Genomic DNA, 16198 nt, shown 5'->3' with positions numbered 1-16198 from the left:
GTCTTCCTCAAACACAGGATTTTTATATTTGTCTAGTTACCACCCACTTTCCCTTTCAAGTGTAATGAACTAGACCAGCCTGCTGTTGTAAGCATGCCTAGTGAATTGTAATTTTGTGACTAGCATCAGTATAAATGGGGAGTATTGATTTTTGGGTGCTGTGGTTTAAGATCAATACTCAACTTATTCACTATGGTATCTATGACATCACATAGCGTCTCTATAAGAAATATTATAGTCAGACGATCTGGTTTTTTCCTTTGTCCATACAAAATTTTAAACTAATTTCAAGCAGAGGCAGCTTTTTTCTACAACTCTAAATGAAAAAGGTTCAACAAAAAAGATAATTTACCTCATTTGTTTCTGGTCACACCTTATCTAATTAACATAATATATTACCAATCAATGTGGATAATTTATGCATTGTCTGACCACACTGCCAAGAACCACAATTTTCACAAGAACCTCCATTTCAACCAACATTGTACACACAGTACAAGAACTGTTTTTTGCCATATAAATAAAAACAATTTGATCTAAGATTTTCATTTTATTTTTTATCAGTATTAATTTACGATCAATGAAATAAAAGAAAAATATGTCTGCCATCTGTTCAATACAATGTCATCTATAAATAGAAATATTACTCAGTACTTATATACAGAAAATCCTAACACTCAAAGTCCAACCGAAAACAAAAATGATTCAAGAAAATGAAATACATTTTTCCATTCAGTTTAAATTATCGTTTTTTTTATAGTTTTTTATTACATAAATATATATTCGCATTCACTTAAATAAGCCCCTACTAACTAACTAAGGTGTAAAGATTTATCTCCCTTCCTTGAATATTTCATCATTTTCCACTAGATTTCAACATAGTCTACATTCTACATGTATAAATAACCATATTACATCATATTCTATAAATATAACAAATATCTATCATATAAGTCAGATAAATGTGTTTTGGTGTCACAGAATACACCATAGTGGTAAGTCACAACTTTTCTTGCCAACTACAATATTTAATCTCAAGAGTGAATAAGTTACATACATTATATTAATATTAGATGATGTACCTAAATTATTAACAGATACTTATAATTATAATTTAATTTTTGTTAAATATGAATGACCTGCATGTAAATTGACGTGTCAATTATTCAAGAACTACATGTATATACATGTAATGAACTGTTTTAAACGAATAATAAAGGGTGTACGAAAAATAAAGGGCTTGGGCAATGTTATATTATAGAATATTGCAATACCATACTTGGGTTCAAAATCATATATAAATATTAGATGATATACCAAAATTATAAACAAATACTTATAATCATAATTACAAAATAAATTGTTTTAAACGAATAATCAAGTGGTGTGGGCAATGTGATACTATAGAATATCTTAATACCATACTTCAATATCATAGAATATTACCATACTTGGAACTGACAGTAATGATCAGGAATATGTACACTTAATAAACGCATTACATATTTTCAACCAAAAAATATACAAAATGTGATACTATAGAATATCTTAATACCATACTTCAATATCATAGAATATTACCATACTTGGAACTGACAGTAATGATCAGGAATATGTACACTTAATAAACGCATTACATATTTTCAACCAAAAAATATACAAAATGAAAAGTAAAATCGAGAAAATAGACAGGAATATCACAAAAACTAAGGATTTCTCTACTAAAAATTAAATCGTGAACAGCTTCGACACATGCCAGATATATTGATAGAACTCGGTGACTATTGAATACCGCTTGGCTTATTCAATGGTTCCCGAGAGTGTATCCCTTCGCAAATATTCCATGACCAATATATCTACATGTAAATCTCAAAATAAGAAATTCAATGGTCATTGAGTTCTGTTTCTATTCTATAACTACATATACATGCAAATAAAAACAGAACTCAAATCATCACCAATAACGTCAAAATTAATCATAGGTTCCTCCATTTTTTATTACAAAAATGGTAGTTGCCAAGTAGTGACGCCATTACAGTTGTGACGTCATTCTGGAAGTGACGTCGTTCTGGAAAAAAAAGTAGTCCCTGTCAAAGCCATTGAATACAACCATGGGTTATTCATTGGCTGTATTGAATGGCTAACTAATGATATTTGCTTGTATTTGCATGTAGATAGAATAAATAATAATAATCACGAAAGAGAATGTTGAACAAGGTTAATCAAATGTTAATCGAATACCTGTGTTTAAACACTAATATTCATCCAATATTTTATACCATAAATTCTAGTTGATCAATCTGTTCGAAAAAGACATACATTGTACGTAACTCCAACTGTAGTAGGTGAGATCCAGAATTTTGTAAAAATAAATCCGAGAATATAAACTCTTTTATACTTTGTGTAGTGTACTGTGTGTGTATAAATAACAAATGACTGCCAATAAATCTATATCATAAAATTGTTGATAGAAATCTATTGATTTGATACAACTACAGTAGGCCCTACAAAGCAGCAGAAGTACATTATTATTATATTTATTAATAATACTTATTCATATTCTAGACTGGTTTATGATTTAATCATTGCATAGCTTTTATCAATTCATTATATAATTCAACGATTAGATCCCACTCACACAGTTCTTACTAGAAAAAGTTCTTAAGTTGAGAATACTGCCATCGGATAGGAGGCAAGGGACCTAACCAAAATAGACCGAATTATGTGTACATTTGATAAATCACTTCCAATCAGAAAGAAACACAAAATAGATGAAATATTTACTGGTCAACTCTGAACTTCTTGGATTGTCAAACAAAATGTTAAAAGTTAAAAATACACAAAAGAATGTCCTACTTATCAAGCAATATAAATTCAATATTTACATAAAACCAAATAATTTGTTGAGTCTTCAGTATGAAGACCCCAAAGTTCAGGGGAAAAATTATTGATGGAAACTGGAAAGGCTATTTTTCGGGTAGCAAATCACTCGTTTGACGCCATCTCATAACACTTGACTAAATATACGAAACTGTTTTGATGGGTCCAAAACAGACCTTGAATCTGATTGATTCATATCAGTGTCACTTTATACACAGTAATCAAAAACTTTATTAACAAAATGATGGTTCACAGTTCCACAAATGTAATGACATACAAACCCAGGACCCTATTTCCAAAAGCACACAGACTTACCGGTACTATTAGTCTATTTAATAGTCTATTTAATAGACTAATAGTCTACTACTATAAAACTCTATTAAACCAAAAGATATATTATGCAAGAGTTTAATCTCCCTATTGCATTTGTAAGTCTATCTTTCCGCCTAAACGAAATTATTAATTACCGGTAGACATTTATTCATATAACAAGCCCATAATCAACTCTACACCAACAGATGGTTGCAATTTATAATGGACTGAAACACTATCGCTATTTAAATATTTTAATTTAAAAATGGGTAATCAAGTCTTTATTTATTATCATTACGATGATAACAATGAAAATCGATAGATGCTATTTCTATCAAAACTTTCAACATTCATAATAAATTAGCTCAGAATAAAGTAATTTAAAGGAGCTAAATCGCTAATATTTGGGACCTAGAAATTGACAAAAATGGGTCGCAACGCATATAATAATGTAATATGAATGTATATAAACTGATTTACATTCAATCGTTTCTGTTTTTACTGTAATTTCTAATCAGTTATGTTCGGCGAAATACGCCAGAAGTCACATGTGATTCGCAATCTTTAGCATCTGGTTTTTGCAGTCTACACTTATAATATTTATTGCGTATGCTCTCCAGATAAGAATATAGAATCACCATTTGACATGACTTGGTGAAAATGTCTAGCCACGTTCTTTGAGTCCCTTGTTCCAAATGGCACTGAGTGAAAGGCATTATGGTACATGATTCGTGTACCAATGGTAAAATGTTTATTTTGTCTTGAATATTGGATATCAGAAGCCCACCTTTTCCCAGTAAGATCACAAAACCAATGTTGATTTGAATTGACAAATAATTCGTGTTTTTAATGTCAAAGATTTTTGATGATATTGAGTTATAGACGGACTTAGCTACTTTAACTGAAATTTTTAATTCCTTTTTTTAAACTATTATATAGCAAGAACTATCAGCTCCCGATCTAATTCTTACATCTTTGTGAATGTAACTTTACACACATTTCACGAAACATTTCTCAGATGTATCAGTGAACATTTTGTTTAATTCTACATGTTCTGTTTTTAATGGTTCCAAAATGCTTACTTGTGCTGTTTATATAATAGTGCTGGCATGATTACAATAATTTTCATCTTTAAATCAATTTATGCACTGGGATCTACTTTCCATAATACACTTCATCAAATCACATAACCTGATATCTTATTTAAACATACATTATACAAGTACAAGAGCTAAATCTACCTATTGCAGGTCATTCTTTGGGCCTGAAATGTTATCTGAGTTACTAATTAGACATTAATTAACTTATCCAGACCACAATCAACTCTCGATGTTATCACTAGCCTGCGATTTTTACTTTATTAGAATCTGATCTGCTGCTCAACGCTCATTGATGATTAAATCAAAAAATGGATGATCGAGGCTAGGCTTAAAATTCAATCGCTAAATTCTCGGTTCAGAGTGGAGCAATTTGACTGAAATTTTCAGCAAATTCCCTTTACATTATCTAGTTTTTTTTAACTATTATAGTGAGAACTGCCAGCTCTTTATCTAATCTTCCATAATGTATCTTTAATTAAGAAATTCCTATGAAATTGGAAAATTCCTTTAAACGTTTTCATGGTAATTCCGCAATAACACCTCTTTTCTGACTATATAAACATTCATTGACAGTTGACACACTCATTGCCAAAAAGTCAGAACTGGTAATTAAGATCAAAATGAGAGGCCTGAAAGGAAGAAGTATTAGGCATTTAACAGAACTTACTTATTTTCTGCTTCTGTCTGACCCTCCATGGTTATTTAACATGATCTGAAAGATAAAACATATAATCTATGAAGAATAGGATAAAATAATAATAATGAATTAAGTATGATTGTACTACATGTATGGATGTGGTACTGAACCTGGTCCATGTTGTTGGATGAAATTCAAAAATCTAATTCACCAAATCGATGCAGAATTGTTCAAAGAAGCATACCAATTTTTATGTTGATCGGACTAGAATTGACAGCCTTAGGCTTTTTCGAAGAGCGTCACACAATGAAGAACAAGAAAAACAACAAGATGGTCCAAAAAACTTAAAGGACAAAATTAATTTGCTATCCATCAAATATACATACTTGATAGAACAGGTAACAGATTCCAAAAATAATCTAAAGTAAAGATCTCCTATTAAGAATCTAATCTATTCCATAACATGAGTAAAATTGGTAGAGGTAAACAATAAATATTTTCCTTAAAATTTAATCTCTTGTAAATGTCCAATTGATATAGAATCATTTATTCACATAAAATTAATTGTATTATGTTTCAATAAAATGGAACTATGCTTGTACCATGGCATTTGTTTAAAGTCTTTCAAAATATTTCTCATTGTATTTTTATCTTTTCCAATCAATATAGGCCTACATGTATATTGGTCCCTCAACTACTGTAATGGCGAAAAAACAATATTGATTTCCAATACATTCCAGCTGTTGGTACATACCATACATACATACATAGGATTATAAATTATAACTTAAACAACACCATCCTCAATTTATAGACCCACTGGGCCATTAGTCCATTACGATCCTTAAAATTATAATATCAATGTTTTGAAGTTCAAAGCGTATACTATTACTTTCATGTGATATATTGGTTCCTGCACTTGACTAATTAGCCTATGCTTATTCAACAGGCACAACAAGCCATATGGGTCACATACTCCAAAAGTCACAAAACATGCCCACAGCAGTAATCCACAAAGGCTGCTGGATATATAATGTTTTGTAGGTAATGGGAGCATTTAAAATACATTAAATACTGATCAACAGTAACAACAATTGTCAACAAACAATACATAAATTAATTATTAAAAATAAAAAAAAATTGTTTGGCTTATAGTCTTATTCTTCCAGGTAAAAGGATTTATTAGAATGGAAATCAAGTACCAAAAATCATATGATTTAAATTTTGTTTTAAAATCAAATTTTGCACCATTAAAAGTTAGGAAATAAACTGGACATCAACTATCAAAATAGCAACACACTTTGACACAACCAAATCAATATACAGCGCAAAACATCCTAATAATGTATCTGAAGTGTTCAGGGCACCTGTCGCACTTGATATACCTTTATAGTAACATAGATAATATTGTCACCAGACACCAATTCTATATAACTCAAATCTTATTCAGCCTTTGCATATGGTAGTGTAAAATATATTACATGTATGACCATTTGCAAATGTAAGATTACAGTATCTGAAAACCTCCCACTTGATCTCTTAACGTTTAAAAAACTTATTAAATTAGTCTGTTTACAATGGTTATCATTTGAAAGTATTTGTAGAACGAAGCTTAACCTGTCAGAATTTCTAAATTAAAATATGTATCTAATTATTGACAGTGAGCTATTTCGATTTGTATCAGCTTATTGTCACTTTATTACATTATAGTGCCAACAAGAAAAAATTGACAGATTCTGACATTATTCCATTGATACTTATTATTTATAGCCGAAACCTTTTTGATTTGGGTCAAAATAACATATTGAAATTGAATTGGATTGATCTGAGGTATTCATTTACTTTAGTGTCTATACGATTAAATTCTTGTTTCAAACGATTAAGTTGCAAATGGCTTGTTTGTTAATTTTAGTTTACTTTTTGTTAGTTAAGCCTTTATATTACTTAGTCTATAAGAATTTTACTTTTTTAGTACAGATTGAGATTGTTAATGTTATTCAGAATCAGATGTCACAAAATACGATTTGATTTTTGACCCAAAACAATGTAGGCTAGTCATTTTTAAAAAAAAGTAAAAATAATACACATAGTGAAATCATATTTATATAAATAACATTCTGTCTAGGCCTACTGAGTCTGAAGTCTGACTCTGTCGATCAGCAACAAGAGAGAGAGAGTGAAGTGTCAGTGATGGAACAAAATAATGAGACTTTTACCTATCGAAATACTCGACCTTCAAAAGCTGGCAAAATAAAAACCGTGAAACCAGGATAATTTTGGGATAATATCCGCAGCAGACGCTCCAATCTGTTACTGCAGTTATTAATTTTCATTCATTTGACAGTGTTGCCGAAAAAGTTTTAGATTCCTCCCATCCAGTCATCATTTAACATGGCGGAATGTCGCGATAATTTCGCAAATCTCGCGTGATCAGTCGTCATCCGGGTATTAGTTGTCAATGCGCGCAACCAGAATCGGAAATCATTAGGTAGGGTAGAAGGACAAAAGTTGTTTAAGAATTTCACAATATTTTTACCTTATTTATATTTCATAATGTGGTCAAAATCATAATAATATATCGTTCTTACATGATGTCGTACTTATTTTCAGATTCCGACGGTGTTTGTTAAAGAATTTGACAGAGAAAATAGATTGCATATTGGGGCGAGTTCACACATTTGGCACTTTGCCACCACAAGTGATCATAATACCTTTCAGCTTTTTAACGTTTTTATGAAGTTTTATATACGATACGGTGAGTACTCACTGATTAAATAAGAAAATAACGTATACAGTTAGTATTGTAACAAAGTTGAAGATCCAGGTTAAAAATTAAATGCGTGGGTTTTTTTTTTTTTTCTTGTCTAATATTTCCGCCATATTGAGCCACGTTCAAGCACGTGGGTTGATCATGTCTGTCGTGCTGATTCGATTGCGCAGTCATCTCGCAAAGTAAACTCGGAACAGCTTTGAAAGAAAAAAAGACAAAGAACAAAACTTTAGAGCAATTGATTCATTGTTCTATGAATTACTTGAACGAATTGATTTGTCTTATCTGTACATGAAACAATTTTAATATACCAACGTTGTTTGAGCAGTAATTGAATATTAACACTTATGATAATGAAACCGAAGGTCGGTGACATTCTGTTCACATGTGACGAAATCGAACTTCCGTTGTCACTCCTGCTGCATGAGAATTAGCAAGCTGTCAGCAACTGCCACCATATAGAACCTAGAGTATTGTTTTAATATTTCCAAGGGTGAATAAGTTGAAATTTTACAATCAAGACTTCATTCAAAATAAGTGTGAGTCAATCATCAATGTCAGCCGGTTTAATTTGGATTTCCTTTTATTTGAAAGATTTAATTAAACAGTTTTCATACTATTGAGTTAGCAATATGTTTGGTTTGCTCTTGATGTTCAAGTTACCTTCCTGTATATAACTTTGGAGGTCAATAACTTCAGAAAATATTTTATTTAACTAGACTTTTTATGTTTGAATTTTCTGTTTCAGGGCCGTCTTGGCAAGGAGCAACCATTGCAACCATTGAATCAAAGCTTATCAATTGGGGCGGTACGGTTCCCCCAGAAAGGTTTATGAATTTCTTAAAGTTAGATACATACCTCAATCAAACTATAAGTAGTATTCATAGGAAAAGAAAACCTCTACATAAACAGTCAAGATGTCTTACAACGTTGACAGAACAAACCTCGACCCATTTTACCGCTATAAAATGCCTAAACTCTTAGCCAAGGTAATTCATCAGTTTTATTTAAAGGATAATGATATTGTTTTATCGTGAACTTGTTTAGGAATTGTGTTTTTTTTTTTTTTTTTAAATATAAGCTATATTATTTTACCAAGTACTCATTCATGATTTGTTTTGTGATATGTAAATGTGAGAATATGTTCATTTTATTTGAATGAAAAGTAATTTTTTGCCTATTTACAGGTAGAGGGAAAAGGGAATGGCATTAAAACAGTGATTGTAAACATGGTGGATGTAGCCAAGGCTCTTTCCAGGCCAGCTACATGTAAGTTGCTTCCAATTGAAGAAAATAAATATACCATTATTGCTTCAAGATTTATTGACCCATAAATATTCTTTTAAAAAATATACAATTGAATAAAGGGAACACAATGATGAATTTTGTTCCCCTTCTGATTTTACAGATTGATGAGAAGTTCAACAACTGATACTTCTTACAATTAATCTGAATTTTTAAAAAAAAATCAACCATTAACTGCTTCAAGAATTATTGACAGAACAAAATGATGAGTTATGTTGTGGATTCCCCTTCTGATTTTATAGATTGATGAGAAATTCAACAACTGATAGTTCTTGCAATTAATCCAAATTAAAAAATAAAATACAATTTAATGAAAGAAGAACAAAATGATGAGTTATGTTGTGGATTCCCCTTCTGATTTTATAGATTGATGAGAAATTCAACAACTGATAGTTTTTACAATTATTTCATTTAACATGATCGTCAAATCCTGTATACCTTACCTATCTTGGCTGTAATAAATATGAAATTGTTGTTCTGTTTTTTCAGATCCATGCAAGTTTTTTGGCTGCGAGCTTGGTGCACAAACTCAATTTGATTTAAAGAACGACCGCTATATTGTCAATGGCTCTCATGATGCCGATAAGCTTCAATCACTTTTAGATATTTTTATCAAAAAATTTGTGTTGTGCCCAGAATGCTCCAATCCAGAGACAAATCTTGTGAGTATTCTGTTAACTCAAATATCTAATTCAATGTGACAAGGTTAGATTTTTAAGTAGTTAAATTGTAAACAATAATCAGCTACTGCAATCACAAATAAATGGGGAGTGATCGCTGGACACATTTACTAAATAAGTACCCTGTTTTATTTGATTTGATTCAATATACTTTTACTGATTATGACAATGACATTCTTTGTATTTTCAGACTGTACAGGCTAAAAAACAGATGATTTTACAGCGCTGTATTGCTTGTGGTCATTCGGCACAAATTGACATGCGTCATAAATTAACCACATTTATTCTTAAGAACCCCTCAGATCAGGTATGTAACTTTTTTCATTTTGTTTCAATAGAAGAACAATATGATGAGATTTGTTGTGGATTCCCCTTCTGTATTAAAACTATGATGAGAACTACACAACTGATTGTTCAGTCTCCAGAATTTATAATTTCTAAAGGGATTCTCCCAACATTTGGTTTTGTTTTCATGTGTTATTTTTTTCTTTTTCTGTCTAGATCGAGTCAACCACTACTCCCAAGAAACAAACCAAAAAAGGTAAAAAGAAGGGAGAAGATGATCGTGGTAGTCCAGAAGCTAATGCCCAACAACAGATGGCAGCACAGCGAGCATCAGGTGGTGTCATTGATGCACCTCCAGAGGTACAATTGTTTTATTCCTGCTAGATCTGTGTCACATGGATTTCAAAGTACATTTTGCTTTAAATCCAACCTTAAATTTCAAAGGGCTTGAATGTTGAATGAAAATGGGTGTATTTCTTTTTCGTATGACAATCTGTTGATGTTTATTTACAATAAATAGAAATGGTTTTTACTACTGATGATAAAATTATTTCAAGATGTTTGTATTTGAACTTTGTGACAATTCACAAAGATGGACAATGTGATGAGACTTCCAGTGGGTCCCCCTAATCTGATTATAGATGAGAATACCACTTCTGATTGTTCACTTGATAAACTTCAGGGTTGACTGCAGATACTATTAAAATCACATCAGTTATTGAAAAACTCAATTTAACTAGATAAATCATGGAATGCCAATTTTCATTTATGTAAAAACGGCAGAGCTTTCTGGTTTCTGTAAACGTAAAATTAAATATTGTTTACACCTAACACCTCTGTATTTATTTGCCTTATATAGTTCAAAGATGAAGATGATGATAATTGGGGTGAGGATATCAGTGAAGAAGCTATTAAACAAAGAATGGAGGAACTGACTGATGCTGCTAAAGGACTAGCCTTAACTGATGATTTGGAGAAAAGTCCTGAAGAAAGAATTGACATGTTCTATAAATATTTACAGGTATTAACACGTTTAACACAATCACACTTGGTAACAAAAATTTGAGTCGTGTGTGGTCAAGAATAAAAATCATGATAGGGACAATGAGTCCTTTGAATCCCAGTCCTCTAAGGATGCCGGACAAAGGTCCTCCTATAATCTCATTGGCAACAATTTATACACATACTTGATAGCTCAAATAATTCATACATACATGTATACATCTGAAGAAAGAACCCTAGTGATCTTCAGGCTTGCATCATTTACCTGTAGTTATTGCCTATAATTGCACTCTAGATCAGAGAAGAGGACTTGTTGTATGTATTAAGATATTCCCAGAGTTATTGGCCATAATCATTTGGTGGTGTGGTGGGGGTTTTTGGCGGGAGGGGTCCATACATGCTTGGATTCTAAGATACTTACCAAAGCTCCTTAAAAATATAATGCCCTTGATGACACGAAAGTTGATGGGCATAATTAAGTAAAATTAAATTATGTATTTTATCTTTTTAGTTAAAGCGAGATGATAATAAAGTAAGCCAAGTTCAAGAGATTACTACTGAGGCGGAGAGGTTAGAGGTTAAAGATAAAGCTACTCTAGTATTGGTTGAATTGTTGTTAGATACTAAGATATTACAACAAATAAAAGACCATAGAAAACTCTTTCTCAGTGTAAGTTTTATTTATGGATTACAAGTTGAATATCAGATATCAATACTTCATTCTACCACTGTCGACTGATTTTCAGAAAATATTAAGAGTTGATCCATCAAATTTTGAGGGTGAATTTGCTATTGTTAATTTTAGATACTTCACTTCATGGAAGAATTGAGATCTAATGTTTTATTTATGTTTTGTTTGATTTTATTTCAGTTCTGCTATGAAAACCCCAAAGCTCAGAAATATTTACTTGGTGGAATAGAGCAACTTGTCGGTGAAGTTCATAAAGAAATTTTGTTGCCTAAAGTACCCCATATTCTAAAGATTCTATATGATTCTGATATTCTTGAAGAGAAGGTACTTTTAGACTGGGCTGACAAGGTATCTAAGAAGTATGTGTCTAAAGCTGTAGCTCAAGAGATACATGACAAAGCTTCTCCATTTATAAAGTGGTTGAAAGAAGCTGAAGAAGAAAGTGATGAAGAAAGTGACGATGAGAACATTGAGGTAAACATTTTACACTAAGTGTTGATAAGTTTCAATCTTAATAGTTCTAAAAGATGGCACTCTTATTTTCATAACTGTCTGATAAAGATGAGGCTCATAAGATTTTACAAGTGGCACTGGGTTGTTTACGTTAACTGCAGTGGGTGCCAAATGTTGCGGAGTATCCGAGTAACCTTTTTTGTGGAAATAAATCTGATGTATTTGTAAATGTGATGTTTCATCATTTTAGGTTGTTTATTCTACCACAGAGAAAGTTGGTGAACAAAAATCTACCCCTGTTGTCGACAAAAAGGAAAATGGTGATGATGAAATCGATATTGATGCTATTTAATATGCTTATATTCATTCTACGTAAATATATATGTATTCTATTATTATAAACTATTGGAAACTATCATTAATATGTAAACATTAGGACGTTAAACCCCATTTCATTTCATTAATATGTAGATAAAATTTTAAATGCACTGTTCTTTTCACATATATAGATATTTGTGTGTTAACTGGTCAGATTAACATAATCATTCAGGGACCTTACAATATAAAAACATTTCTCATAAAATTATATGGAAAAATATAAAATTTCACTAGGCCTATTTATAAAATAAACCATAAATCGCTACTCCCAATAGTAAATTTCTATACTAATATTACTAATAATATAAATCCTGGTGTGAAGAAGAAAATCATCAAGGCATATTATGACCCCCAGCTTGCTTCTTTTCATTTTCTATTTGACAGTTTTTAGTCCATGTTATGTGGGTATATGAACATACATGACTGCGACCATTAATACCTCCAGTGCTACTCGTTTGACTGCATAACACTGGCTGAATACTATTTACTATCAGTGCAGTTGTGAAAAAAAAAAAAATCTGAATACTTGATAATGATAAAAACATGAAGTAATGAAATGTGATAAAAAAAAAAAATACCATAAAATTTGATAGAATGCTAAAATATAAAATTGATTGAAAAATGTAAAATATAAAATAATCATAAAATTTGAAAAATATAAAATTCCACTAGTGGCTTTCATAAAAATATAAATTTGACAAGAATCTGTGTAGGTCCCTGATCATTGCTAATTCGTTAATGTCCAGTAAACAAATGTTTACTATGATATTTTGAAATGTAGAGATATTACATTTTAAAAATTACTTTTGGATTCAAATTGATTTTATCATCTATTAAATATATATATATATATTGCTTGAAAAAGTTTAGATGCGCATCTGTGCCAGAATTTAGTTGTTAAATTATGGCACATACTGTTGGTGCTCCAGATAAAATATATGTATTGGTATATATGATGAGCTCTCAAATTCTGTAAATATGCCTTTACTTTGAATTGAAAACTAATCAATACACTTTGTAATGTGTCAAGTGGACGTATTGCTTAATGCAGGTTATGGCTAACTATTCTTGGTCTTCTGATCTTCAATTGATAATACACTGGTCATACAAGTACCCATTCTTTAATTTTTACATAAATTAATAATAAATTGAGAAATATAATTGTGATAAATAAGTTAATTTTGATTCATTATTTTCCATTCACTAATCTGGACATGTGGAGTTCTGTACTCTGTGAAGAAGACAATTATCTGGAGCACTGTAATATATTTTCTTTATTTATAACTGTCTTGTTTAGATGTATATTTTGTGTTGGTTATATTTTGGTTTTTCTTTTTGTAAAATAAGTTGTTTTCATGATTATATGAAGTTTTAAAACAACAATGATTAAAAGTTAATTTGTATTTGTTAGACTTTTGTCACTTGGCATATTGAGAAAAAGGCAGTTGAAAATTGAAGCTGTAAACGGACTTATCATGAGAACAGTAGCAGATCTAGAAGCTGTGAATAAGGAGAAGGGGGTCCAAATCTTGACAATGAATGTCAAGAAATTACTGGCTATAACACTGTCGAGCGCCTGGTGGAACATAGATCGTATTGTCTATATAGTTCTATGCTGGCCGAAAGAATGATGCGATGCCACAGACACAAAAAAAACTTTTGATGGCCACTTATATGTAATTAAGCTTTCAATTTTTTGTGACTGAGCCTAAATTTCCTGGCATTTGAGTTCATTGATGGGAGCAGATCTTGAAAATCGGGGTTAATGTCTGAGGAGCTGTCAAAGGTGACATCTATGCGACCAAATGAGCCCCAAATATTAACTTTTTCCCTCCGGCAAATTAGATTCTAAAAGTTTTCACCGGTTTCTAAGGCAAAACTAAAACGAAACATACTCCCTGGATCCCAAAAAGAGTCTTAATTCTTATTCTATGTTAAGATAACAAATATGAAGGGTCGAAGTCTTTTCGAAATAATTTTAATCTGATCGTCAAAACCTATTATTCCAATTCGTGAGGAGTATAGGTCATTTAGAAGTTATTTTAAAATCGATGGACTTTTAAGGTATGTTATAGTATAGTAATTGAAGTTTTATTTTGTACGTTTTCAGTATGCATTGAATTTCGAGACTGAATATTTGGAAAAGAATATATCCCAAGAACTCGAATCTTTCGTAAATTGATAAAAAAAAAACTGACTTTAACTATGCCAATTTTGGAGGTTGTGTACGCAATAGTGACTTTGCCAATGTTTAGGGAAATCCTGACAAAAAAAAGTGAATAGTTCATTCGTTTCGAGTGTGATGCTAAATTCATAATCTACCCTAAAAGTTGTCTTGGATTACAAATATAGAGAGTTCTACTCCTATTACAAATGTGAGTTTAAAGCATCCGAAAACCTGAAATTCTTGAATTTATCATCTGTTTCAGTGCCCTAATTTCAAATGGCCATATCTCAGCGAGTTTCCTACCTAGAGAGGTAGAATTTTGGATTTGTTAGCTTAAGTCCATGTACTATAACATATTTTTATGATTTTGGAGGGGTCATGTTTCCAACTTTCCGAAATTTGGTCCACTTGACATGGAAGCGCCCATCTGTAAATATATTCCTTTTTTTAGAAAAAAATAAAATATTTAATGAATTGTTATAGAACATGCGAGAGGGATATGAGCCTAGCCGCATTTTGATGTAAACTTTATAAATGACATGTCCGCCTTTATTTAGTAAATGGGTGTAACGGTCCACAGCCTAGAAAACTGTGGCCTTCACTTGGCACATCCATTGTGTTGGCAAAGGATTAAACCATTTAAGCAAATGTAGTGGTAACATCATCCAATTCGTTGAGATTGCCTCGAAATTTCCCAGCGTGGTTTCTCCATGTCTATTAGTGTATGGTGGCGAGGGAGATGTCCACTCGATACCAACTGGGTCAATTTTATTTCATTAATTCGCTTGCGCGTAGGGGTCTTTAGCAGTGGGAAAACCCACGAAGTTTTACAGGCGGCCCTACTCCTTGTCACGTACAAGGGGGAATAGAAATCACGCCACTTGACTCAATGACAGATCTTATGATGCAGCACGCAGGCGCTATCCATTCGACCCCCCGAGTGTATGATGGAGGTTCCGTCAAGGTACAGTGTGTGGCACGATTGTCATGCACGTAAAAGAACCCTTAACAGTTGGAACTCGTAATAAATGACAATATTTATTTAGTTAGACCGATTGGGCAGATAAGCATACTATTCAAAAAAAGTAGGGGATATTTGATTTTTAAGTGTTATTAAAGTCACCTAATGAAACTGACGAAGAAACAAATGACAAAATGAAATGGAAGTTCACATTCATCGATTTATTCCAAATGATCGTTAGACTAAGTAAGGCACAGACTGACCATTATAAGGGTAAAATGATACCCGGGGTCAAACAGCAAAGTTACCACAGCATCACAACCAAGTCAGTAACGGGTAAATCCTCCTCTTTTTGCCAAACAAGCATTGATCCGACGTGGCATACTCCTAATGAGACGTCTAAGGTCATTTTGGTCCAGATTGTCCCATTCCTGTTGCAACGCAGCAGCAAGTTCTTGGACATTGGCAGGACGTTGTTGACGTTGACGTAACCTCTGTCCAAGCATGTCCCAGACATGCTCGATGGGGGAGAGGTCGGGACTCAGTGCTGGCCAAGGTAATGTGGTGATGTTCTGTT

At 32.0% G+C, this 16198-nt stretch overlaps 2 protein-coding genes across 3 annotated transcripts in view; one reads left to right on the top strand and one right to left on the bottom strand.

The window, feature by feature from the left end:
• LOC126820892 (kinesin light chain) overlaps positions 1 to 7322 on the bottom strand; it is a 43027-nt gene extending 35705 nt beyond the window's left edge. The window contains exons 1-2 of the mRNA XM_050549052.2: positions 7146 to 7322; positions 4960 to 5004 (exon numbers count right to left, since the gene is read on the bottom strand). Coding sequence (XP_050405009.1) covers positions 4960 to 4988 — 29 coding nt within the window. The 5' untranslated portion in view covers positions 4989 to 5004; positions 7146 to 7322. The remainder of the gene's footprint in view (positions 1 to 4959; positions 5005 to 7145) is intronic.
• An 8-nt stretch (positions 7323 to 7330) lies between these two features.
• Positions 7331 to 13896, top strand: LOC126820893 (eukaryotic translation initiation factor 5). Of its 2 annotated transcripts, XM_050549061.2 has the most exons (11): positions 7331 to 7417; positions 7540 to 7684; positions 8448 to 8688; positions 8887 to 8968; positions 9494 to 9666; positions 9875 to 9991; positions 10186 to 10329; positions 10829 to 10990; positions 11483 to 11641; positions 11843 to 12136; positions 12366 to 13896. In XM_050549061.2, the coding sequence occupies exons 3-11, from the start codon at positions 8617 to 8619 to the stop codon at positions 12465 to 12467; spliced, it is 1305 nt and encodes a 434-aa protein (XP_050405018.1). In that variant the 5' UTR covers positions 7331 to 7417; positions 7540 to 7684; positions 8448 to 8616; the 3' UTR covers positions 12468 to 13896. The 2 variants fall into 2 exon arrangements, with proteins under 2 accessions (XP_050405018.1, XP_055957352.1); XM_056101377.1 differs by lacking the exons at positions 7331 to 7417; positions 7540 to 7684 and adding an exon at positions 8222 to 8238.
• Positions 13897 to 16198: the final 2302 nt, after the last annotated feature.

This window comes from Patella vulgata, chromosome 5 (assembly GCF_932274485.2).
Source record: "Patella vulgata chromosome 5, xgPatVulg1.2, whole genome shotgun sequence".
In the NCBI taxonomy this organism is placed as follows: Eukaryota; Metazoa; Mollusca; class Gastropoda; family Patellidae; genus Patella; species Patella vulgata.
Note: the sequence above shows the minus strand (reverse complement) of the source record. Positions and strands in the feature narration are given on the sequence as shown.